This window comes from Schistocerca americana, chromosome 2, assembly GCF_021461395.2.
Source record: "Schistocerca americana isolate TAMUIC-IGC-003095 chromosome 2, iqSchAmer2.1, whole genome shotgun sequence".
NCBI classification, from domain to species: Eukaryota; Metazoa; Arthropoda; class Insecta; order Orthoptera; family Acrididae; genus Schistocerca; species Schistocerca americana.
In genome coordinates, this window is record NC_060120.1 from 839,286,253 (window position 1) to 839,313,859 (window position 27,607).

At 43.2% G+C, this 27,607-nt stretch overlaps 1 protein-coding gene across 1 annotated transcript in view; it reads left to right on the top strand.

The window, feature by feature from the left end:
• LOC124594472 (glutamate receptor ionotropic, kainate glr-3-like) overlaps positions 1-27,607 on the top strand; it is an 89,283-nt gene that overhangs the window by 15,977 nt on the left and 45,699 nt on the right. Inside the window, exons 3-5 of the mRNA XM_047132848.1 lie at positions 8,575-8,666; positions 22,937-23,107; positions 26,224-26,444. Of these exons, the coding sequence (XP_046988804.1) occupies positions 8,575-8,666; positions 22,937-23,107; positions 26,224-26,444 (484 nt within the window). The remainder of the gene's footprint in view (positions 1-8,574; positions 8,667-22,936; positions 23,108-26,223; positions 26,445-27,607) is intronic.

A 27,607-nucleotide genomic window follows, 5' to 3' on the forward strand; every position in this document is an offset into this window, starting at 1 on the left:
GGGTACACAGTAAACATACTCATACAGACTTGTATCTGCCAGCAACGAGCTGCTCTTATCCAGAATAGCGATTTTCGTGTCTGACGACCCTAGTACAGGGCAAGAGGAGTATGTGTGACGATAAAAACGATGCATGTGGAACGCCCAAAAATGACTTTTTATTTCATCGGCTACAGGATCGGCTACCGAATTACAGGTAAGAGCAAAGAAAGAGACCGAAGAGTGTCCTCCTTAACGTCTGCAAGAATCGGCAGAGACCCAAATGAGAAAGACATCATATTCTGACGATGGTCAAAAAATGAGATATCCTTGGGCTTTCTGCATCTGGAGTCTATCGCACTCCTAGCGAATGCGCCAGGCCTACGTCGGAAAGACACAGTGGTGATTAACTGTACGTTGTACTGAATATACACTAATGTAAGACTTGGCCAAAAACGTAAATCGGGCATTCGATCTCGAGAACACATCTGTTACTTGTCCACGAGTGGTTACTGGGACAGTACAGCGTTATTAATAAGTACCTCCGAGGTTTCGGGGAATGACTCAATGAAAACGGCAACAAATCCAGAAAACAGACAAGTATCAGTGCTCTTGCTCTTCTTAAATTCACACTGCAAGTGCTCAGTATAGGCACCGACTGCGATGCAGCAAGCGCCAATACTGTAATTATACTCTCTGCGTACAAGTAACACTTCATGGTCTGTATCAGCGACTGCACTGATTCTCCTTCCTTGGGCAAATGTTCCACGTGAAGTGACCATGGAGGTAGGGACACATGATCTTTGACATAACCCTGTGAGAAGAAACACAAAGAAAGGAGAGTGTGGGGGTTACAAAATGTAAGGGGAGTCATGAATGGAGGCACGTCCAATCTAGTGCTGAGGCAGTTCGGCATAGAATAATCACGAACATCTGCAAGATAGAGTGGTTAGGCTCTGTCTTGCTGCTAACTGAAGTCTCCAGTGTGTTACTGTAATAGTGGCACAAGCCATTACTGCAGAATTCCCGGGTACACGAAATGACTTACAGATTTCTCTGGGAAGAAAAATCCATATCCTTTTGAAAAGGACATGGCACAAAATACGTTAGCTTCTGGTGATATAAGGATGTGACCTACAATCTGCTGTGGACGTTCTGTAACCCAGTAACCCAAACATGCACATTGAGACTGTTCACTGTCGGGACGCAAGAAACGCGGCTTCGTTGCTGAAATCAACTTCTGTGAAAAATCGTCTTCCTGCAGTAGTGGCTGCAAGTCATGGCAAAAGTCAGAACAAAGTTCATGCTCCATAATAGTCAGCTCGTCTAACAACTGCAGCCGATATGGTTTTACATGCAGTCTGTTGCGTAGAATGCTCCAGACAGTTGAGTGCGGGTTCTGTAGTTGTCTGTTGGGACGCGTCGTCAGTTTCTTGAGGCTCCTGACGAATGACTCCTGTACACGCTCTACCTTCTCTGCTGATGGTCTCAACCGCTCTGCCCTCTTCACACGTGATAGGTATTGAGATTTATGGAATGTGTTGTGCCACCCATGGATTGTTTTGTCTGTTGGAGTTTTTACCGGATATTTGGTACGAAATCGGCACTGTGCCGTCACAGCTGACTCACACTTAGCGAAATCAACGACAAAAAATGCACATGTTGCTCTATTATACATCATACGCAGAAACCCCTACCCCCTGCAATTACTCCACAGCGCATACATATTACGAATCTGGATTTAGAGAGATGCTCTGTCCATTGCCACATGCCATTTTTCCTTATGGCTTGCAGTTTTCGCGGACTTGTGCTGTGAAACCCCAGAGGTACTTATGAATAACCATTTTTCTTTAAGGAGACATTATAAATACATGTGACACCAAGACTAGTGCATCGTTGTTGGTGTCCTCAATGTACCTTCTCAACGTGCGTTGGAAGTGACATCCTGCTTTTAATGGGACAGTGACGGACAAGTTTCCACCAGGTTAACACAGGGCCGCGTGTCGGATACAATGTTATGGAGCGGCTTTGGCATGGTTTCAAGTGTCAGCCTCCGCCGTTGATTATAGAAGGAAATGGACCGCGAGACACCGACCTTTTCGGCTCAAATACTCCGTACAGTTCAAGCAAGTCATCAGCTTGACGGTACAGGGTGTGGTAGATAAGTAATGAGACTGGCCGCTGCGCGGCGCCCCAGTCGCTCGCAGGGCGGTCTCCACCTGTACGTCACGTGGTGGGGGATCTGAGCTAACAATAGAACCGGTTCGCAGTCGCGTCGGAGCTCTGGTGCAGTGAGGGTCGAGCTTCGCGTATTACGTTGTTTGTGTGCCCGTGGCACTTATGAAAACGCTGAAGATGGATCGCTCGATAGAATAGCGGTATGCAATCAAATTTTGCTTTCGCTTGGGCAAAACTGCTTCGGAAACTTTTGCTATGATTACGGAGGCCTACAAAGGAGACTCCCTATCAAGAGCTCAAGTGTTCCGGTGGTTTAATGAATTTAAAAACGGGAGGGAATCCGTTGAAGACATGGAACGATCTGGACGCCCTTCAATGAGTCATGTGGATGAAACGGTGGCCAAAGTGAAAGAACTCCTGGACTCCGACCGTCGTTTAAGTCTCAAAATGATCGCCGATGAGGTCTCCGTGAATAAATTTACGGTTCACCAAATTGTTACGCAAGATTTGATGATGAGGAAAGTTTGCGCAAAATTGGTTCCCCGAGTGCTCACCGCCGAACAAAAGCAACAACGAGTGGACGTTTGCCGTGAGACGTTGAATGATTTGGAAAATAATCCACACTTTTTAGACAACGTAGCAACAGGCGACGAATCGTGGACATTCCAGTATGACCCGGAGACGAAAGCCCAGAGCTTGGAGTGGCACACACCAGCATCCCCGCAGCCGAAGAAAGCAAGAATGTCAAAGTCCCGCATCAAGACAATGCTGATTGTGTTTTTCGACAAGCGGGGGTTAATTCACAAAGAGTTTGTCCCTCAGGGGAAGACTGTCAATGCTGAATTCTACAAAGAAGTCCTTCAGCGATTGCACAGAGCCGTCAAACGGAAGCGACAGGACCTTGCTCAACGCTGGCGTCTCCACCACGACAACGCTCCGGCGCACACAGCGTTCCTCATGACCTCCTACTTGACCCAAATTGGAGTTGAAGTTTTGCCACAGCCACCATACAGCCCTGACTTGAGTCCTCCTGATTTCTTCCTATTTCCGAAGATCAAAAGATGCCTGAAAGGTCATCGTTTCGACGATATTCCGAACATCCAACGTGCTGTCACGAAGGCACTAACTGGGATAACTCAAACGGACACAGTGGGGCCTATGAAGCTTGGAAAACGCGCTGGTAACGTTGTGTCGACGCCCAAGGCGAGTACTTTGAAGAATATTAACGTTTTGTACAAATTGGATCAATAAATTTGTTTTTCTAGACTGAGTCTCATTACTTATCTACCACACCCTGTATTTATGTCTCAGTTGTGCATTACGTTACTGTACGTTAATCGACTTATGATTAGTTATGTAAGAATTATAATTAGTTACCTAAGAAATAACAATTTTAATGTGACAAATAGTATTAAAATAAGTTGAGTGTCTGTAGTGACCATGTGAGTAAATAATATTTACCACAAAATAATAAAGTTAATACTGGTAGTGCTTCTACTACTGCTGCCGCTGCCATTAGTAGTGATAATAGTAGTAACAATAATAAACGAGACACAAAGGGATTAAAGACATAAGCTGCCAGTGGTCTTTGATTTATATCATCGAAGCAAGTTGAAAATTTGTTCTGGACCGGGATTCGATCCCATGTCTCCTACTTAGTAAGAAGATGCGCTGACCACTATGGCATGTGGACAGAGCGGTCACTGCAAATGCACCGACTACCCTAGCACACCTTCTGTGAGACCCAATCACTCAACTTACACTACACATTACTGATGTAGTGCTCCTGCTCAGTAACCTCGTAATAGAAATGTCCGGGAGAATAGACAACACATATATAATTAAGGCGATGACGGCCAATGATTCCTTCAGAGCAGATGCACACCAAGCTCAAACTCTTACTGAAATCAGCGAGATTCTTCTAGTAATGAGGCTAATAAGCAGGAGCACTACATCAGTACTGTGTGGCGTAAGTTGAGAGTTTGTGTCTGATGGGACGCGTGCTAGGATAGTCCATGAGGTTGTGGTGACCACTTTGTTTGGATGGCTTAGTGGTCTGCGTCTTTTCCTAGTTAACAGTAGGCCCAGGTTCGATTTCAAGTGTGGCACAAATTTTTTGTGTGCCCTATTGAAATAAATCAATTACCATTGATAGATAAGTTTTAAACATGGCTGCGTGGTCAGCGACGGTTCACAAAGTAAAATTAAAGCAGTGACAGACCTCGGTGGCAAAAATTAAGTCTTTAGACATGGTTTTGGCACTACTATGAGTACCTTCATCAGACGTAAAACATTCAAACAAGCACGTCACGTATAAAATAAATTTCAAGCGATAAAGCTTTAGTCTACTTCCAAAATTTTGTGACTAAAGCTTTATCACTTGATATTTATTTTATGCATGGCATGCCAGTTTGAATGTTTTACTTCTGATGAAGGCACTCATAGTAGTGCCGAAACCAGGTCAAAAGACTTAATTTTGCAACCGAGGGCTGTTATTGCTTTAATTTTACTGACAAATAATGTCTTAATTCCTTTGTGCCTTGATGCGTTGTAGCTGCTGCAGCAAAATGGCGTCTGTTCTTTTCGACATGTCTGAAAGAACAGACACTACATGTGTAATAATAACAATAATAATAATAATAATAACAATAATAATGATAATAATATCAATAATGATATTGACAGACGTAAAAAGAATTATAGACTTACAAAATAGATATTTTCTGGTGTAGCGACTTCCTGGGAAAGGAAATTTTAGAAGACTACTCCAGCTAAGGATACTGGGAAATGATGGAGATCTGGTTCGAAAGAAGAAGGTATAAGGGTGATGAGTGCATACAGGAGCAATGCTACTCAGTATTGTTGATTTATTAGATATGTCTTCTGAACCTGAACATGTTATTCAGTTCTCTGAAATAATGCTAGAATTATTGCAGACTCGTGTTCATGCTACTGAGAAGGGCTTCAAGAAAGTGGTTGAACAATGTAATGGGACAGAAATGACTTTACTCTGATGGGAATTGGTGTTTCTGCCATGTTATTCAGACAAGAGCGTTGCGGTCGAGGAGCGATATGAGGGACAAAGCACGCTGAGAAGACAGCAGGAAAGACAGAGGGTAAGGAGATCTCTGTGCTTGTCTGCACACAGCCAGGATAGCTGTGCATGTGATCGTGAAATATGATATAACGAACACAGGCATTCATAATCAGTTCTATTCTCTGTGAGCTTTCCTGAGGAAGCCCTTGCAGAAGTCTATTTTTCAGGTCAAGAAGGAAGAGATTTTTATATTTTTGTAAGACGTGGAGAGATGTTGATGCCTTCTCGCACCTTGCAGTTATGTGCTTAGCCCAATTTTGGATCTTCATCTATTATTACTCCTACACTCTTTGCTAAGGAAGAAAATTCGGTATTTGTCAGATATAGAGTCAAGGATGGTAGTTCAATCCAGATATTTCGAGCTAAAGGGCCTAGAGTGACCAACCAGCTCCACTTTGGTTTTGGATAGGTTGAGCTTTGACCCTATATCTTGCAGCCATTTTGATTGTGCACACAGGTCAGTGTTGAGATTTTCGATAGCTGTCTTCGGGTTTATTGGGCTGGCACTTAGATACAACTGGAGGTCATCGTTGTACATGTGATATTTCCATTAGGACAAAACTGATGACACATCATTGACGAAAAATGTATCAGGCAGCAAGATCCCGCCTTAAATTCCGCAAAAGTTTCCTTGCTAGGACCGCGCCACTGGAGGAGCACCAGAGGCAATTCTTGAAACGTGGAAGAGCTCACTGCCCGTAGACGTCTCACCAAAAGAAGAGCTAGCTCCTGGCGCAAACCTACTATAACCCTGTATGGAGGTCCCTCAACTGCCTAATAGTGGGCCTCCTCCGATGCAAGTCCAACCTGAAGAAATGGGGAATCCTCCCAGCGAGCGCAGACACTTCTTGCGACTGCGGGGCTGGGGAAGATTCAAGCCACCTACTTGTATGCCCCCTCCTGGACAACCCGTGCGCAGTACAAGATGTTTACGAAGGAAATGACAAAGCTATCGCAGCTGCTATTTTTTGGAAATGCTGACCAGACAAGGAAATGAATGATTTCAATGCCCGCTAAAATACTTAGCTGTGACTGAATGTTTCATTTTGATAGTGCACTGCGATTGGCTGAAGAGGGAAGGGGAAGGGGGAGAGGACGGGGTTGTGAGATGAGAAAGGAAGTGGGTACATCGACATACAAGTTTTCTGGGTTTGGTACCGCGTCATATTGTAAAAACTACTGCTGCTGGAGAAAAACCAACGTTTCGGCCACGATTGCAGCGTTCTTCTGGGTCTAATGTGGGTATAATTTCGCCTACCTCCTGATTTTTCCGATGCCATATTTAAAACTTTTTGACTAGATGGCCCAGGATTGCCATAGCTGGACAACTTTTGTCTGTATATAAGAGGTAGTGTATTGAGTATTTATTGAGCATAAATTTATGATCAACTGAAAATTTCATTCTATTTTGAAGTGCTCGAGTAGCTTACACCATGTAAAAGCTGATTCAAAAGAAATTGTATTTTATCCGTCGTGTCTTCTTGTGAATTTCACGTAACTGATATGTGGGACTAAAGTATTTATGTAGAGTCTACCAAAAGTATTCAGAGACAAAATTTATCAATAGCGTGTCCGCTAATAATTGTGGATAATATCGTTTTCGAATTTCATTGCTAAAAGTTAATAGGTTGATGTTATTTCGTCATAGTTTTCCTTTTATCTACTACTACCTTATTACGCGCCCTTTTGACTAAAAGAAACGTGTCAGAGGTTGTTCAGCCACTATGACTAGCCTTACAATGTAGGCTTTCAATTGGATTCTACATTTTTGATGAAGGTACTGATTGTATCACAGTCAATAATTTACAGATAGTTCGGTGTGCTGTTACTATTACGCATAGCATGAACAATCAAGAGATTTTTGTTGCATCTACAAAGTCCCATGTCACATGCGTAAGATTTTTATCTAAGGCAGATTCTTAATGTAAAGGTGGAGTATGTGTTATTGTTATGATTTAATGCAATGTTATATCGTCCTTTGGAGTACTGTGTACACAACTCATAGATCAACACACATGTCATGCAATATGATCTGCTAAAGTAGGTATACATGGGTAAAATGTGGATATAAACATCAATTGTTTCCTCGTTTTCCCGGGCAAAATAACTATTTCAGCTGAGTCCCGATAGTGGACGATCGTCGGGTTACGGACCAAGTCGAGCAGAACTGAGTCTCCATTTTTGAAACAAAAAATATGAACTGTTCACTTAATTAATAGTGACACGATATCCTAAGTATAGTAATGGCATGACTGATCAGAATCTTTATGGAAAATGCAGAGGTCCCCGTCCTAATTCGAGATGAACTACCACGACGCATGGCGACCAGTTATATTCGTTCAGTCGTCAGGTCGCCGTGCAAAATATTCAAGATTAAGAATGATTCCGAACAACACGGGTTACATCTAGACTCATACTAACGACCGTACAGTGACAGGAAAAACTTGATTTCTTTTACAATATCTGAGATGGATCCTATCTACTTAACAGAATAAATGAACACCATCTTCCCCAGCTAGGAACGTTGAAAGATAAACATGCTGTGGCGTTTGTTAGAAGAGGATGAGGCAGTCGTGAGCAGCGTCAAGATTTAGGTGACGTTGTCGTGGCATTCTCCAAGATCAAACTTGCTGTGAAACACCAGTGGAGTGGATTGGTTATGAATCCACCAGCGAATATCACCTTCACCTACTCGTGATTATCGTCTTCCGCAAAGAATAATGCTAGTTCCACTGCTAAAATTGTTCCCAAATTACTGGAAGACACAATTGAAGACTAAGAGTTATTCTCAATTTGCACTTCTGTGTATTTTAGCCTAAATGAAAATCAGTGCGATATACTCGATCGTCTTGTTCACTGTTGTTTAGACTCTTCAACTTCCTTCTAATGGCGTTTGCGGATTACAATACACCAGACCATAGATGTAAATAGGATATAACTACTTCAGTTACTACTATCACATGAAACAAACAGTATACATAGCTTCATTCGCTGGTCTATAGCCTTGTCGTCTAGCTGACCGGAAATTGAGCGCATGCCTGAACTGTATTGATCAGACACTATTTCTCTGCGGTTTATGTTGAAACTTTCTCATTTTACATGTGTGTATATGAAGAAAACTATTTGAAGACTCTGTCCAATGTATATACACGGGGACGAAATATATGGCCAACTACATAAACGAGGTTGTATGTGGTGTTTACGTCTGGTCTGATAATGTTTGACGGACTCTTCGACACTCTTGTTAAGAACCTGACATTCAGCTCTTTGCCACAGTTGTGTTCTTTCCATACATTTAATTCCCTGTTGGGTTGTTTCAGGACTGGCCAGATGTGACTTTCTTCAACAAGACACACTGCGGAGGTTATGTGTGCGAAGTGTGGGAAGTTCTGTCGCAGAGAATTAATGTCACGTGAGTGTAATTTTGCTTACATAAAGTACATAGTGTCTGGGGAAGAAAGGGCAATATTTCACAAAGTTAAACGGACTTATAAAGTAAAAACGATCCGATACGCATATCCTCTAAATCGAACACTTCTGCAGACAAATCCCTCTAATTTCTTTTTATGTTTATAAAAATGTGCCCATTTTATGTGTTAAATACTAGTTTTTAAGTTTACAAGTATAAAATGACGTACATATGGTTTTTGACAAATTTTGAATTAATTTTCAAAGAGTTCGATATCACTACCGAGTACTTTAATCGTTGAGGAAATTGACCATTCCTAAACGAAAAATAGCAAATGTGGCTAAGCACTAGGCTAACATACACATCAATGCTTTACTTTCCTGCTAGATACCAAATCACATCAATATGAGTACTTAGTCTTCATCTAATTATTGACTCAGTTTCCCCTTATCAGTGTCACAGGCGTTTATTTCAGACAGCAGTCTTGGAAAGCCATTTCCTAAGAAAGTGATATGATCCCTGTAGGAAGTAAGTTTTTATTTAATTCACATAATGCACTCAGAAAGTGAATGTTAACTACGCTACATATCGGTGAGTTGTCGGTAACAAAAACATTTTTACTGCGTATTGACTTCATATCCTAGATCTTGTGCTGTTGGCCGGACGTATCCTTCAAGACTAACCATATGGTTTTAAATTTATCCAGAGACGTCAACAAAACCCGACGTTTTAACTTCTCAGAATGGGCATATAGTTAGTGAAACTGAACAGTCCCAGTTTCTAGGTGTTCAGATAGATGGCAAACTGACGTGGAAAGCCCACGTTCAGGATCTTGTCAAAGACTTAATGCTGCCATTTTTACTACTCAAACGGTATGTGAAATAAGTGATCGTTCGACACGAAAATTAGTCTACATTGCTTATTTTCATTCACTTATGTCATTTGGTATTGTATTTTGGGGTATCTCTTCCCATTCTAAAAGGATATTTTTGGCTCAGAAATGGGCAGTTCGGGCAATAAATGGTGTGAGTTTGCGAACCTCTTGTGGACCCGTGTTCACTAGTCTGGGTATTTTGACCTTGCCCTCTCAATATATATATTCTTTACAGTCGTTTCTTGTTAACAATATCAGCATATTCCCAAGAATTAGCAGCTTTCACTCAGTTAATACGCGGCAGAAATCCAATCTGCATTTGGATCGCACTTCCTTAACTCTTGCGCATAAAAGTGTGCAGTATACTGCTGCATCCATTATCAATAAGTTACCACAAGAATCCAAAAATCTTAGCAGTAATCCATACGCTTTCAAATCGAAACTGAAGAGTTTCCTCAGGGGTCACTCCTTCTATTCTGTTGAGGATTGCTTTTACTTAAACTTGTGGCTTGACTTTTTTTGGCTTCATAAACGTTTTATTTTATTTGTTATTACTTTTACGTTGTAATTTCATATAATGACACATTCCATGACCTTTAAGATTTGCTCCTCAATTTGGTCCTACGGAACTAGACATGTAAATAAATAAATAAATAATTAGCTATTCTCTTTGCATATTACACTCCTTTTCCTTATTATTGACATTTTAAGTAGCTTACAGTACTGTTTGTAATGACTACGTAGCTCGATTTTGGCTATTTCTAATTTTTTGACATAGCTCCCATTTTGTTGTATATGATATCCTTATCACATTAGTCAGCCACCGACGTGGAAAATTTTCTCCGCCCAGGGACTGGGTGTTGGGCTGTCATTATCATCATCCTATCATCCTCATCGACTGCAGGTCGCCGAAGTGGCGTCACATTGAAAGACCAGCACTGGGTGAACGGTCTGCCCGACGGGGAGCCCTTAGCCATACGATTGAATAAACAAATAAGCGCTGTTGAATGATTTTAATAGTAAATCGGAATACCAACTTGAATTTGGATGAATGGTATACATTTTGTGTTGCTTTCACTACTAGTTTAAGAATTTAACTCTATCAGCTTCAGAGGATACAAACTGTACACGACTAGCGCTCATATTCAAGCTATAGAAAGCACACTTACAGAAAGCATTTGATTGCAACTGAAATCATCATTTAATTTCATCTTAGCTGATGGCATTCCAAACTTATTTTACTTCAGTGAAATTATGAGACAGCGAAGTATCCAAAGCAATCTATAGAAGTATGAATGTTCATAAGTAAACTGCAGAAGTAGAAGGTTTAAATAGCTAAACGTATTCCAATAGTAGTGAGAAATATAGAAATAAACAAACTACTCTCTAATAAATGAATATATATGCATTCACTCATTTGCTTAGGAACTTGTTCTCTCTCTTAGACCTGCCTTCCCACTCTCTTTCCTCCCCAATTCCTCCCCATTTTCCTCCTCCTCCCTCTGCTTCTTTCGCTCACCAACACAAAACTGTTAAAGAAGAGGATGTAATACCGCGCCACATTTTTGGTGCTGATTGAGAGCTGCTCGAATTATTTTGTAGATGGTGGTGTGATATAGTCCAGGATGTAAGCGGTGACGTGAATCATCGTCAGTGAAGAAAGTTGGAGGATCGTGTATGAGATTAACGTTGAACTTTACATCAAGATACGGGATCACGGTCTAGATGTGGTGATGGAATTGTGTGTCTTGGAAGCAAATTTGTGCGTGACGGACAAAGCAAGGTGGGCGTGACATAAGAAGCAGACTATCACAGGCTAGTGAGAAACTAGGGCTCAATGTGAGGATGAAATTTCTGAGTATGTGCTTGTGGATCACAGTATTGTGTGCAAGTGATTTATTCAAAGAGGAGAAACCGAAAGAGAAGGGAAGAAGGGAATCAAAGCATTTTAGATGTAATGCTGCAGAAATATGTTGAAAATCAGGGGGACTTGTAAAGAGATAGCGAAGTTGTCCACAGAATCGGGGAAGAGAGGACTTGAAAACATTGACAACAAGAAGGGATTGTATGATAGCATACGTAATAAGACATCAGAGAATGAGGTCTGTGGTACTAGAGAGAGCTACAGAAAACGAAAAATACAAGAGAAGAGAAGTATTTGTTCGACTGACGAACACGAATAGCTATCCGTTGGGCAGACGGCATCGAGCTTCAGACTGAGCTTATAAACACAGTCAAAGCCTTGACTGTGTTGTACAGGCCTTTCTAAAAAAACTCTACACCATACCAGTCCTATGAACACTCATTTCCTTCGTAGAATTCCCACAGTGCTGTAATTTAGAACTTAGTATAATCTGTCATAGAGCGGTTATAATAAAGTAGCGAGAACGTTTGTGTCTGTGATTATTTTGTAATTTGGCGCCGTTTTTTAGTTCGAATCCAACAATAAACATAAATTGTTAAAAACAGGTCTTTTGTTCTGTGATACAAAACATATTAATTTCCAGAATGTCCAACTCTTGCTGGCTACGAGAAAAGGCTGGGAGCGACGAATGATATTATTTAAGTGAAAAGATTAGGTTCAAGGCTATAAAGAGACACTCGCATTTGCTTCCTTATTCAGAAAGCACACTGGAACTAAACTGTCTGTTTATCTTTAATGTGAAGTTCCGTAAATATCAGATAAGTTAGTCTGCAGCATGGCTCACATTAAAATGACAGTTGCTGGCCAATACTAAAATGTTCTTATCATTACTTTTATGGATTGAAAAAAGTATACCTTCAGTGGAGTTACTGAATCGACAAAATAGAGTATTTAAATACTTTTAGTAACAGGGGAAAATATTCGTTAATTGGCATAACAATGTGCCTGACAGTAAATATAAGAAATATGGTACCGGCAGTCCCTAGCGTATAGTAGCTTACAGGTGAGACCAATTCATGAACGTGGGATGTGAACAAATAAATCACTAGAATTTGGCCAGCGATAATGGTCACATATTTGCTGATTGATCTTTATATGAAACCCCCCTAGGTGGACTAGGGGTTGCATCGCTGCCTCGAAAACGGTGGTCGAGCGTCCTAGTCACGAGTGTGGATTTTAAATACACTGTTACTGAATAGGTCTGTCTTAGTGGCAGAAAGTAATGAGAAACAAAAGACAGTTAAAGGAAATATATCCAAAACATGAACTGACTGAGCCAAAAACGATAAAAATTTGTTTACTCGAAAAAATATTAAATGATCAATGCATAATTTCTGGATATCAAACATTTATTGATGTATATTTCACAATTGGTGCATACCTGAATGTTTCCCACATTTAATTTTCGGCCTCCTTTGGCACTCATATCGTCAAAGATATGTGTTTGTTTCAGCAATATCACACTTATTATTATTTGCAGGATTCCTTTCAAACGAAGCATATTCATTTGTGCTTACAAATACACGCATCAAAAAAGTTTTGCATCACCTCGGTTCCTAGAGTTCCGGAACCTGTACAGAAAAGTGGAATAGAGATCAACGTAAACATCATTTCCACCATTTTTATTGCTCATGCAAACCACCATATGCCGAGACCTTCAGATGTGGTGGTCCAGACTGCTATACACATCGGTACCTCTAATACCCAGTAGCACGTCCTCTTCCATTGATGTATGCCCGTAGTCGTCGTGGCATACTATCCACAAGTTCATGAAGGCACTGTTGCTACAGATTATTCCACTCCTCAACGGCGATTAGGCGTAGATTCGTCAGAGTGATTGGTGGGTCACGTCGTCCATAAACAGCCCTTTTCAATCAATCCCAGGCATTTTCTATAGGGTTCACGTCTGTAGAACATGCTGGCCACTCTAGTCGAGCGATTTTGTTATCCTGAAGGAAGTCATTCACAAGATGTGCACGATGGGGGTGCCAACTGTCGTCCATGAAGACGAAAGCCTCGCCAATATGCTGCCGATATGGTTGCACTATCGGTCGGAGGATGGCATTCACGTATCGTACAGCCGTTGCGGCGCCTTCCATGATCACTAGCGGCGTCCGTCGACCCCACATAATGCCCCCCCCCCCCAAAAAAAAAAACATCAGGAAACCTCCACCTTGCTGCACCCGCTGGACAGTGTGTCTAAGGCATTAAACCTGACTGGGTTGCCTCCAAACACGTCTCCGACGATTGTCTGGTTGAAGGTATATGCGACACTCATCGGTGAAGAGAACGTGATGCCAGTCCTGAGCGGTCCAATCGGCATGTTGTTGGGCCCATCTGTACCACGCTACATGGTGTCGTGGTTGCAACGATGGACCTCGGCATGGATGTCGGGAGTGATGTTGCGCATCGTGCAGCCAAATGCGCACAGTTTGAGTCGTCCTGTGGCTGCACAAAAAGCATCATTCAACATGGTGGCGTTGCTGTCAGGGCTCCTCCGATCCATAATCCGTAGGAAGCGGTCATCCACTGCAGTAGTATCCCTTGAGCTGCCTGAGCGAGGAATGTCATCGACAGTTCCTGTCTCTCTGTATCTCCTAAAATGTTCAAATGTGTGTGAAGTCTTATGGGACTTAGCTGCTAAGGTCATCAGTCCCTAAGCTTACACACCACTTAACCTAAATTATCCGAAGGACGAACACACACACCCATGCCCGAGGGAGGACTCGAACCTCCGCCGGTACTAGCCGCACAGTCCATGACTGCAGCGCCCTAGACCGCTCGGCTAATCCCACGCGGCCTGTATCTCCTACATGTCCGAACAACATCGCTTTGGTTCACTACGAGACGCCTGGACGCTTCCCTTGTTGAGAGCCCTTCCTGGCACAAATTAACAATGCGGATACGATCGAACCGCCGTATCGACCGTCTAGGCATGATTGAACTACAGAGAACACTAGCTGTGTACCTCCTTCCTTGTGGAATAACTGGAACTGATCGGCTGTCGAACCCTCTCCGTCTAATACGCGCTACTGATGCATGGTTGTGTACACCTTTGGGCGGTTTAATGTCATCTCTGAACAGTCAGATGACTGTGTCTATGACACAATATCCATAGTCAACGTCTATTTTCATGAGTTCTGGGAACTGGGGTGATGCAAGACTTTTTTTGATACGTGTTTTCGAGCAGACTGTTGGGGATGATTGCTCCAAACCCACCACACGTTTGTAAGTAATCAAGAATAGCACCTCTGCCTATGTTCAAATGTTTACACGTAATTTTTTGAAACTGTTATTGATATTCATTCAGTGTACTTCCCATGACATCCATCATAAAAGAATTTTCGAACATGTTATTAAACGTCTTGAAATTACGAGGGCGATTCTATTAGTCATGGCAACTATGATATATCGTGCGAACGTGTGGCACCATTGAAATCGCAGTAAATACATTCTAAACAAACACGACAAACATTACCGAAATCAGCTGAGAGATTGCGACCGCATGTGAGGATGGCTTGGTAGCAGCGCCTGAAACATTCAATGTGAGGTTGGCCGTCCTACAACATGGAACCCCCTCCCCCCCCCCCCTTCCCACCCTACTCACCAGACATCAGTCCACGCGACTTCGACCCTACTCCATAACTGAGAAACCATTGCTTAGAAGTAGCTTTGCAAACAGCGCAGATGCGCTCACAGCATTTCGGCGAAAAGTGGCCCACATTTATGGCAATGGCAGTGGCATTCAGCGCCTTCCACACCGTTGGAAACGCTGTTTGATTGCATCAGGGAACTATTTTGAAGCACAGTAGTTGATTTTGATTTATTTCTGTTTCTTTTGCACTCGTGCACAATAAATTTACACACAGCCTCATTGCGTGTGCTGCATTTCAACCCCTACCATGACCTCCTGTACTGGAAACATATTTAATGTTGGCATTCAGGGTACACACTGTCATACTGGTTCAGTACACGTCGTGGAATTCTTATGTTGTCGCATTTTCGCAAGATATGTCATTGTTGCCAGATATATGAAATGACCCTCGTAGAGTCTTCGACCAAAGCTATAGTTGCCTTATCTGTGAATTCATTCATCAGGTTGTGGCTTTGGCGCTTTAAACTGACAAATCTTGATGTGATACGGCCGGCCGGAGTGGCCGAGCGGCTCTAGGCGCTTCAGTCTGGAACCGCGCGACCGCTACGGTCGCAGGTTCGAATCCTGCCTTGCGCTTGGATGTGTGTGATGTCCTTAGGTTAGTTAGGCTTAAGTAGTTCTAAGTTCTAGGTGACTGATGACCTCAGATGTTAAGTCCCATAGTGCTCAGAGCCATTTGAACCATTTGATATGATTACGTAGAATTTTTCAGCGTAATGACTGATGATACACTTCTCGGATATGCAGCCAGATAATATATTCATCTTGACGCAATGTTTCAACGGACCAGCTGGCCACCATCTTCAGGTGAGTATGTCGATGCACAATCTCCCCGAAACAGGGTTTCCCACAGTATCAGTGGCTTTTTTATACACCGTAACCAGAACACCGTGCCTGCGCGAGCAGCAGCGTTCCTGTCCTGGAGCACAAGTGAACCAATAGTGCACCTGTGGAAGAAATAGGCAAAGCGGTGTATCGCTAGCACAATACTAGTTAAAAGAATCCACTGGCTGAAATGAAGACAGTTGCTTAATATCAGATGAAATCGGATCCCATGTCTTACTTGAAGGAAAACCGTTAGCCGTGTTAATTATATTATCAGTTAATCTAAATACAGTAGATTCCTTTAGAACACATTCCCAATAGCATGATGCTGTAGCAATCATCAGCGTCTCACATACAACATGTTATGTCTCTCATTAAGACACTGTTCTGCCACTGCGGATTTCTCTGGCTGGAGAAAACGAATGTGACGATGGTGTTCTATACTTTGGTCGTGAATAATACTGACAGTTGGGCCCATATAAGCCATCGCATTGTGACAAGGAATTTTACATACTCTGGGTTGCCTCAGTCCCACGTCATGCTTTACTGATCCAAGAAGTTCTCTAATCGTAGCAGGCGGCATAAATAAACTTTTGGTGTAATATCCTCTTAAAATTCTTGAAAAATTTGAGAGGATATACACCCAGTAAAAGGTAAAAAAGCAACAGATTTACAAGTATCATCCGATGGTTTCCCCAGCCGTCTGAATTGAAGAACACGACCTATTTGTTGCTCAGTGTAACCATTCTACATAAAAACAACTTCAAGATGGTACAATTTCATTACCATAATTTCTGCATCGGAAATCGTATAGGCTCTCTTCATCAAACTCCGCGAGACCTCCGTGTGTTGGGGCGGAGTATGACGGTTGCATGAAGACAATTACCAGTACGCGTAAGTTTACGGCATACATTTTGCTCCAAAGTCCTGTCGTTATTTCTGTGAACTAAAACATCTGCTCGCGTACATGCAGTGGATCAGACGTAGTGTATAAAGGATCCGCCGATTCTGTTGGAAACTCAATTCTAGCGAGATTATACATCAGTACATTCACCTGAAGACGGCGGCCAGTTGGTCCATTTAAATATTTTGTCAAGATGACTATATTATCTGGTTGCCTACCCGAGAAAGTATCACTGGCACATTTTAATACATCATTTGTACCTTGTGTTTTAAAATTCTCTTGGACTTGTGTATGTTCCAGGTATGTTAAGTCCTGGAGAAATTTGTAACATTTCTTCGTCACTACTTGTGACGAGATTAATAAATGAAAAGATAGGGTACAGTTATTACATACGACACCGTTAATTAAAATGGAAATACCTGAATCTCTGTTACCCCTTGTTGCAATTTTACAGACCAGTTATGGCTTACCTGCAAAAATTATGAGTCTCCTTGACCGGAACTAGCAACCTACAGTAGATGTTTCAACTGTGGCTTATTTGAATTTCTTAGAGACTACAGAAGGAAGGCAAAGGTGGTGCAATTTAATTCAAAAGCCGTGATTGGAGTCAAATACTTTGGAAATGGTGAGACAGTCTGGAAAATAGGGGGATGCCTATTAATTCTCAATCCTGAATTCCTATTCATACAAAGAGGCTATCTATTGGGAAAGGAACACATAGAAAAAGAAGAAAATAACAACGGGGATCGTTCCAGCCGTTAAGGAAAACTATGAGATGCATCGAAAGAATGGACTAATAGCAAGGAAGTAATCATGCTGTCACTGAGCCTTGAGAGTGATAGCCATGAGAATGAGGGCGCAGGTGCATGAGCGCATTGCTTGCCTCAAGAGAGCGCATATGTCAACTTTTGCACTGTTGTACAGCAGAGACCAGAAACGCAGCGACTGCGAATTTAATGTTGCAGGTTGCATACTTTACATGTCAGGGCGCAACCGTTACGTCGGTGGCTAATACGCCTCCTTCGTTCCGCGAGTATGACGTGTCTGAGAAGTGTGGCGCTGCAGTCGCCTCACACTCGTCGTCTGGTTCTCTCTTACTGAAGCGTGCAGGAGTGTAAGGCGAGTCGTGGCTAACTTGTTACTTCAGCCCGCCCTGTTAGCCGTGCGTGAGGCGTGCCGGTCCTCGGCCCGAATCCGCCCGGCTTGTAGCTTAGCCCATCATTCGATTCTGTAAATGTTTCGAAGACTGTTATAAATTTATTCTAATAATTAACCCCCAATTAGAGATTGCACTTCGTCCTCATGTCATATTTTCTGACACTACTGTTACAGCTCAGTAACGCCTCGGAAGTGTGCGTGTGTCAACGTAGTTGTTAAACATTCTCAGAATAGATATTAAATATTAAGGCAGGTCGGACATCTTGTGACATTTCAGCTTAGAATGGATATGAAACCGAAATTATGATTGCGTGAAGAAAATGAAATTTACAGACCAGTGAAAAAAATTTCTTTCTCTTTGGTTGCATATGTAGTGGGAACGCCGCGACTCCGCGTTTATACCCGCAAACTCGTGCAGTCGCCCTCCTTTCTGAGTGAGTCGAGCCTACTTGTACCTAACAACAGACGTAAGTGATAAGTGGGCAACGGCCGAGATTCACTAGTCGAGGCTACGAGCTTATGGAGACGGTGAGTTCGGAGATAACATCATAACACTCACTGGCGAGTGTAAAGCGTGAATACGAATCCCATTTCTGATATCTACGGTGCGGTCGTCAATTTAAAGTACCGTAGCAGATTGTCCATCCTACGTCCAGAGGTCGCTGGAGCATTACATACAGCACAAAGAATAATGTTAAACTCATAGAGGCCATCAGGAGTTACTCTAAGTGATCCGGACACCCCCAAAAACAAACATTTTCATTTTAGGTGCATTGTGCTGCCAGCTAGTGCCAGGAACTCCACATCAGCGACCTCAGTCCGCCCCCGCTAGCTGAGTGGTCAGCGTGACAGACTGTCAATCCTAAGGGCCTGGGTTCGATTCCCGGCTGGGTCGGAGATTTTCGCCGCTCAGGGACTGGGTGTTGAGTTGCCCTAGTCATCATCATTTCATCCCCATCGACGGGCAAGTCGCCGAAGTGGCGTCAAATCGAAAGACTTGCACCAGGCAAACGGTCTACACGGGAGGCCCTCGTCACGCGACATTATTATTTCAGTAGTCAGTAGAAATCGTGGGAGAGCAGTATGGGGCGCTCCGCGAAACCCACGGACTTGGTCAGGTGATTGGGTGTCACTTGTGTCATACGTCTGTTCACGAGATTTCCACACTCCTAAATATCCCTAGGTCCATTGTTTCCGATGTAATAGTGAAATGGGAACGTACGGCACAAAAGCGTACGGGCCGACCTCGTCTGTTGACGAAAAAGGGTCGAAATGTGTAATACTCATTCATCTATCCAGAACATCACACAGCAATTCCAAACTGCATCAGCATCCACTGCAAGTACTTTAACAGCTAGGAGGGAGGTGAGAAAACTTGCATTTCATGGTCGAGCGGTTGTTCATAAGCCACATATCACACCGGTAAATGCGAAACGACGCCTCGCTTGGTCCAGGGAGCGTAAATATTGGACGATTGAACAGCGGACAAACGTTGTGTGGAGTGACGAATCACGGTACAGAATGTGGAGATCCAATGGCAGGGTGTGGATATGGCGAATGCCCGGTGAACGTCATCTCCCAGCGTGTGTAGCCCCAAAAGTAAAATTCGGAGGCTGTCGTGTTATGGCGTGGTCGTGTTTTTCATGGAGGGGGCTTGCACCCCTTATTGTTTTGCGTGGCACTAGCACAGCACAGGCCTACATTGATGTTTTAAGCACCTTCTTGCTTCCCACTGTTGAGAGCAATTCGGGGATGGCGACTGCATCTTTTAACACGATCGAGCACCTGTTCACAATGCATGGCCTCCGGAGGAGTGGTTACACGACAATAACATCCCTGTAATGGACTGGCTTGCACAGAGTTTTGACCTAAATCCTATAGAACACCGTTGGGATGTTTTGGAACGCCGACTTCGTGCCAGGCCTCACCGACCGACATCGATGCCCCTCCTTAGTGCAGCACTCCGTGAAGAATGGGCTGCCATTCCACAAGAAACCTTCCAGCACCTGATTGAACGTGTGCTTGCGAGAGTGGAAGCTATCATCAAGACTAAGGGTGGGCCAACACCATTGGATTCCAACATTATCGACAGGGTATTCTAAGCAGCAGTTTAGCTACGATTTTTCATCTTTCCTTTGCTTTAGCCGGCCGGAGTGGCCGAGCGGTTAAAGGCGCTACAGTCTGGAACCGCACGACCACAGAGGTCGCAGGTTCGAATCCTGCCTCGGGCATGGATGTGTGTGATGTCCTTAGGTTAGTTAGGTTTAAGTAGTTCTAAGTTCTATGGGACTTATGACCACAGCAGTTGAGTCCCATAGTGCTCAGAGCCATTTGAACCATTTGAACCTTTGCATTAAACATCAGGTCCAAGTGCCTATTTGCGCGTTCCTTAAAGCACGCAACAAACAGCTCGCTAAAGCGACTAGAAAAAGGTCGTGTGTGCTTAGGCGTGCCTCTAAGCACACAAAAACAGTGCACACACTGGCAGTTAGCAGTCATGACGTCGAGTGTTAAAGTAAAAATATCAAGAAGAGAAAGAATATTCGTTTCTATTTTCATTGAGAATAGGTGATAATAAGTACTGACTTGCACTTGATCTTGTACTGCAAACATTTATGAACAAGAATACAGATTAGAAATAAAATTACTTCTTCCTTGAAGTTATCAGTTATGCTATGGTTCTACGCCTCTGGTGTATCAAAAGTTTGTAGAAATCTGTATATCTGGTACATGAAGGTCCTTTCTACCAGTGCCACTTCTTTTCGAGATCTCATTGGCACCTACCTCGGCAGTGCTGCGAATATAATGTTTTCATTTTCTTTTTAATTTCCTCTGACGTTGTCTGTGGCGCACAATCTTTCGGGGAATGGACTGCAGTGATGGTGTTGGGCGGAGTCGACCAGAGGCTCATCACAAGAACATCTCTGGCTAAGAAAGTCTAATGAGGGATAGCAGAGGCAGCCCTGGCTGCTGACCTCCTTCTTTCGCTACAGTGGAAGACATACCGAGACACAGAGGGTCGAACGATGGGCACTGGCATGGCTGAAGACGATGGTGTGTGCCCGCTATGGCCGATGAACAGCAACAAAGTAGGCTCACCTCGGACAGCAGACAGTACAATGCAGCTGGGGAGTTAGATGCCACAGGTTTGAAGCTACAGTCCACGAGCAAGATGGCAGTTAGGAGAAGGTGGTCATCCTTTTGGTGACTTGACAGTGGAAAGGCGCCTAGTTGACAGCATACAGAGTTATCTCAGGCACAGCTTGAAAACTACTGGCAGCAAAGTTTGTCAGTGGTGACTGTCTGCTTAATCTCACACTGCAAGGAGTCTTCTTTATGTCGTTATTGACTCACATCGACTGTATAATTGCGCATACTAGGCACAACTAAACATCACTGAGACTATGCCTATCAGGAACACAGTGATGGAAGCAGTGTTATAAGGGGGGAGGGGGGGGGGGCGTCGCTAGGCTCGGTCACGTATTAAGCCATGTTGAAAACGGCGTGCCAGCAGCAGCAGTCGTCAGCCAAGAAGGTGGTGCATGGCGATGGTGGTTGGCAGCATGGTGCTGGAGACAGCTCAGTGTTAGAGCATAGGCACAGGGTAGTGGCAGCTACCAGCGACTACAGCACACGCAGCTCTGACCAGTGGGCTGCTTCTGTACCAGTGGCAGAAGCAGCACTGGGTCAGGTGGGGTCTAACTGTGGCCTCCATTATGGCTGAAGACGATGATGTGTGCCCACTCTGTATGATGGACAGCAATAATTTGGCCCAACGAAGGCAATGGACAGTGATAGTGCATCTTGGTAGCTAGATGGCCCAGGTTCTATCCTGCTACCCAACAGGGAGGTGGCCAACACCTGTTGCACAGCAAGTGACCCAAAGGGGTGAAGACACCTAGTTGACTTCACACAGGTTTAGGCAACGGACCGAAACTACTGGCAGCAACATCTGTTAGCGGTGGCTGGCTGCTTCATCTCGCACAGCAAGCACTCTTCTTCATGTGATTATTGGATGGCATTCACTGTGTCACTGGGCATACTGTGCAAAACTGAAAGCTTCAGGGGACTAAATTAGGTGGCACATATAGGAGCCAAGCTGGCTAGTGTTTGCACAGTGGCAGAAGTCCTTGTGTGTAAGTCACAATAGGTTGGAGCAACCGGGTGTAATCTTTGATCAACTATGATTTCATACACCCTGGTTTTCCTGTCTCGTCAGCTCCTTAAGAAGCCCTGTTGATGCTGGAAGATCAGAGACGATGGCTGGCGTCTTCCACACCGCCAGTGTACTGATGGTTCAAATGGCTCTGAGCACTATGGGACCATGGGTCGCGCGGTTCCAGACTGTAGCGCCTAGAACCGCTCGGCCATTCCGGCCGGCGCCAGTGTTTCTATGTAACGAATATTCACTCTTGTGCCACGGTACCCAGTTATCGAGCTGGTAGGTGCTTCTCCCCTTAATGACGTCATTCTGTCGAATCGAAACAGGAGTAATTTGTTACACTGGGCTAGGCTGTGGTACAACACCGATGTGATAACCTTTACTTCTTATGTCAAAAACCAATGACTTCTGTGCATGCTGTCAAGTCAAGCACTCCCGTGCTCTTTACAATTTTGCTGTATCCTACCTTCTTTCTGGCTGAAACCATTTGTAAGTGATCCACAAGAGCTATGGAGTGCACAGCCTCAGACGTCTTCACCACTAGAGGGAACACCTCTGAGTAAATTCTTCGCCTTATATAGGCATTCGTGCAACACTAAATGAGCTTTCAGGCACGGATGTAGACTGGTTCCGTACAGCATGCAGCAGCAGGGTGGGGCCTAGCGCCTTAGCTAGTCTGCTCAACTTGGCGTACTCGTGTTGTGCACCTAAACGAACGTGTAAAGAGGCACTGAGTGTTTACTGTTGAGCGAGTTTGTCTGCTGCTGACAGGTACAGTTTCGAAGGCAGCGCGATCTACGGCAGCCGTCCTGTGAACGGCACTTGGGAAGGCCTTATGGGGCAGTTGCAGCAGGGCCGCCTGGACATCGGGTTGGCGCCCTTGATGGTGACGGCGGAGCGCCGGAGTGCCGTGGACTTCTCGCTGCCTCTCGTCTCCTCACGGTAAGCCTTCGCTGGCAAAGTTGTGGCATCTTAACTGTTATCCAGCCAAATTATTATAAAATTCTTGTTTTTAAATGAGGTATAACTGCATAAACCTTTATTTGAACGTTTGTTGTTGTTTAAATAGTGGAAAAAGATTTCTAACTAAAACGAGACAGCCGGCCGGAGTGGCCGAGCGGTTCTAGGTGCTTCAGTCTGGAACCGCGCGACCGCTACCGTCGCAGGTTCGAATCCTGCCTCGGGCATGGATGTGTGTGATGTCCTTAGGTTAGTTAGGTTTAAGTAGTTCTAAGTTCTAGGGGACTGATGACCTCAGATGTTAAGTCCCATAGTACTAAGAGCCATTTGAACCAAAACGAGACACAGTAAGAAAAGATTTTCTAGGACCTGCAATTCGAGATATTAATAAAACATAGATCTATTTAAAAAAAACTGTTTTTGTGTTTGACAAACATATGCAATCTGTCATCAAGGGATCACCAATTTAGTATTGGAGGGCAGCGTGGAGGGTAAAAATCGTAGAGGGAGACCAAGAGATGAATACACTAAGCAGATTCAGAAGGATGTAGGTTGCGGTAGGTACTGGAAGATGAAAAAGCTTGCACAGGATAGAGTAGCATGGAGAGCTGCATCAAACCAGTCTCAGGACTGAAGGCCACAACAACAACAACATGCAATCTGTTTGTACAGAGTGATTCTTATTAACGTTTACAGGCCTCTGAAGCAACGTGGATGACGCCAAGAAACATGGGGCCGCAGATGTCGGGAAAAACCTCAAAAGACGCGTAACATTCTGAAACACTAGATCATCCCAAAACTAGCCAAGTATTCACGTCAGTGTGGCTCCAGGCCACGTGCGTGACTTCAACACGTGGGGCTCAGGAGTTCGAAACTTGCGTTTGGCTGGCAGTATTTTTTCATTGAGTTAGACGACTATCTGTTTACATTGTGATAAGATTTATTATTTTATTTACCGGTGTTGCGATACAACAAAATGGTTCAAATGGCTCTGAGCACTATGGGACTTAACTTCTGAGGTCATCACTTCCCTAGAGGTTAGAACTACTTAAACCTAACTAACCTAAGGACATTACACAATCCATGCCCGAGGCAGGATTCGAACCTGCGACCGCAGCGATCGCGCGGTTCCAGACTGTAGCGCCTAGAACCGGTCGGCCACACAGGCCGGCACACACAGCAACAGAACTACCAGCGTGACTTCAAACATTTTGTTACAGGAAATGTTCAAAATGTCCTCCGTTAGCGAGGATACATGCATCCACCCTCCGTCGCATGGAATCCCTGATGCGCTGATGCAGCCCTGGAGAATGGCGTATTGTATCACAGCCGTCCACAATACGAGCACGAAGAGTCTCTACATTTGGTACCGGGGTTGCGTAGACAAGAGCTTTCAAATGTCCCCATAAATGAAAGTCAAGAGGGTTGAGGTCAGGAGAGCGTGGAGGCCATGCAATTGGTTCGCCTCTACCAATCCATCGGTCACTGAATCTGTTATTGAGAAGCGTACGAACACATCTACCGAAATGAGAGGAGCTCCATCGTGCATGAACCACATGTTGTGACGTACTTGTAAAGGCACATGTTGTAGCAGCACAGGTAGAGTATCCCGTATGAATTCATGATAACGTGCTCCATTGAGCGTAGGTGGAAGAACATGGGGCCCAATCAAGACATCACCAACAACGCCTGCCCAAACGTTCGCAGAAAATCTGTGTTGATGACGTGATTGCACAATTGCGTGCGGATTGTCGTCAGCCCACACATGTTGATTGTGAAAATTTACAATTTGATCACGTTGGAATGAAGCCTCATCCGTGAAGAGAACATTTGCACTGAAATGAGGATTGACACATTGTTAGATGAACCATTCGCAGAAGTGAACCCGTGGAGGCCAATCAGCTGCTGATAGTGCCTTAGTGCTTGCACACACTGTGCGTGGTACGGAAACAACTGGTTCTCCCGTAGCAGTCTCCATACAGTGACGTGGTCAACGTTACCTTGTACAGCAGCAACTTCTCTGACGCTGACATTAGGGTTATCGTCAACTGCACGAAGAATTGCCTCGTCCATTGCAGGTGTCCTCGTCGTTCTAGGTCTTTCCCAGTCGCGAGTCATAGGCTGGAATGTTCCGTGCTCCCTAAACGGCTGATCAATTGCTTCGAACGTCTTCCTGTCTGGACAGAAACCTGCTTGACTGAGTGTGATTTCATTACTCCAAAAGAATCTACAATAGGCTACTTAAATGTTAATACTAATGTGATGATATTACTTCTTAGCCTCAACTATAGAAACCAATGCTGAAAACTTCACCGTTCATCAACTTCTACGCTCAAAAACAAATAAAATTTATTTGTGACAGAAACTCAACAGCTACACCACTCAAGTTCTATCACATGTCGAAGTGATTCTGCGCTTTCTTCGACGCACTGCGTGAATTTGGTGCCTATGGCCAAATCCGAGAAGCACCAAGTGATCCATGCTTGCCGCTAGCCCATCCTAACTGCCATTACCCCATTAATACGGAGCGATGACGTATGCACTGGCCTACTTTGTATTGCTAGGAAGGTCAGAGTTAAAGGCAATTTCAGTTAATGAAGATCCACAAAACTAAGACGTAATGTAAAACCAATTAACGGTATGTTTCATTAAAGTTTCAATTGCAATATGAAATAATTTGTCCAGGGCAGAGTGATAGGACTCTAAGAAATCGGTTTGCTATAGCGTGACGTTGTAGATCGTACAGAGCATACTGCTGAGTCGCTCTGATTCATGTGTGGAACTGATATATCGGTATGATCTGTACGCAGCGACGAGCGCGTTTTCGCCACAGAATGTGTCCACTGCACTGAGTAATCGTAACTTAGCTAGCACAGCCAGAATGGACACTACAGCGCCTTTATCAGTGTTTTACAAATTTGGCTGCATTGCCATCATTTTGTGATATTAGAATTTTCACAACTGTCTTCAGTAAATAGACTGAAAATAAATAAATTCATTGTTTTATCTCAGAAATAATACTTCACCGTATAGTTTAAATGAGATCAGTTGATGGAATTAGATGAACTGATATTATGACTTTCATTTTCCGGCTGTAGCTTGGTCCTACTTCTTCGGGAGCCAAAGGAGGAGTTGATGTGGGATGAATTTTTGCGACCCTTTGATAGACACCTCTGGCTCGGCACCATCACGGTCATAGTCCTCATTTGGGTCGTCCTCAGAGTTCAGAAGAGATACAGGGGAGGTTTGAGGTATCACAACGATTACAGCCAGACTTACAGTGATGCTTTACACGTCGCAGGAATATTCTTCATGCAAGGTACAGATAATTTCCTTTGTATTTTTCAAAATTTATAGCTAGAGTTAGATCGGATGTAAGGAATAAACTGTATTAGTTTATGACTCTAAACATATCAATATTTGAATAAAATAAACAAAATGTATGATAAATAAATAGATGAACAAAAATTTAGAAGAAAATATGTTAAGAGATAAAATCGATTAGGATTAATACAATTTAATAATTAATTGTAATAAATTGTACCTGCTTAAAAAATTAAAAATCAGTATACATAATTTAGCGTAGAACTTTATAACAGAAAACACAGACACACACATACAAACACGTACACACACACACACACATACATACACAGAAAAAAAACTAATGCACAAACATGAAACCACGTAGCACAAACAGAAGACGAAAGATAAACACACAGCGACAGTTGGCAACACTAGACGCTGTAAGCACACACACGTTCAACATACAATGAAAGCTGCAAGTGTATTGTAATAAATGTGAGTGAAAAACGCTGAAAATCAGGCATCTGGAGTATGGGGATCGAGGAAACTCATCTCCGGGACCACACTGGAAATCATAAGTAACACCAAACGATAATTTAACCTCACGAAGCTTGTTGTTTATAATCTGAAAAACAAGAGCACAGCATGAGAAAACGTAACATAGCAACTTAATTGTAATTACTATGGAATGCACTTTAGGTAAACGAACATGTATTAAAGACCACTAAAGATTCGTCATAAATAAAAGACGCGAAATACATATAGCAAAAAACAAAGCATCTTCCGTTTAGTTTCAAAGACGGAACGTATCTCCATGAACTTAGAAGCAATTAAAGAACGGCGGAAAACGGAAAAAATGACGATTTTAAACAATACTTTTCAATATATAAATTGATCACGTAGTTAAACTTGGAATTAATAATAAATTTTAAATTTGTAATTCTAATGTTACTGATACAAAATACAGGAAAAACCTAAATTATCTTTCAGATTGAGACCTGATATTTATGTTTAGATACTTGATGAAGATATTTGAAGAAAGGTAAATGGAAAATCTCTATTTATGAATTTAAAGTCATGAAAAATCAGTAATCCAACATAAAGATTATTTGTTTATCAAGTATGTGAATATGGAGGAAATGAGGGATAGTAGTATGTACGATATCAAACGATATT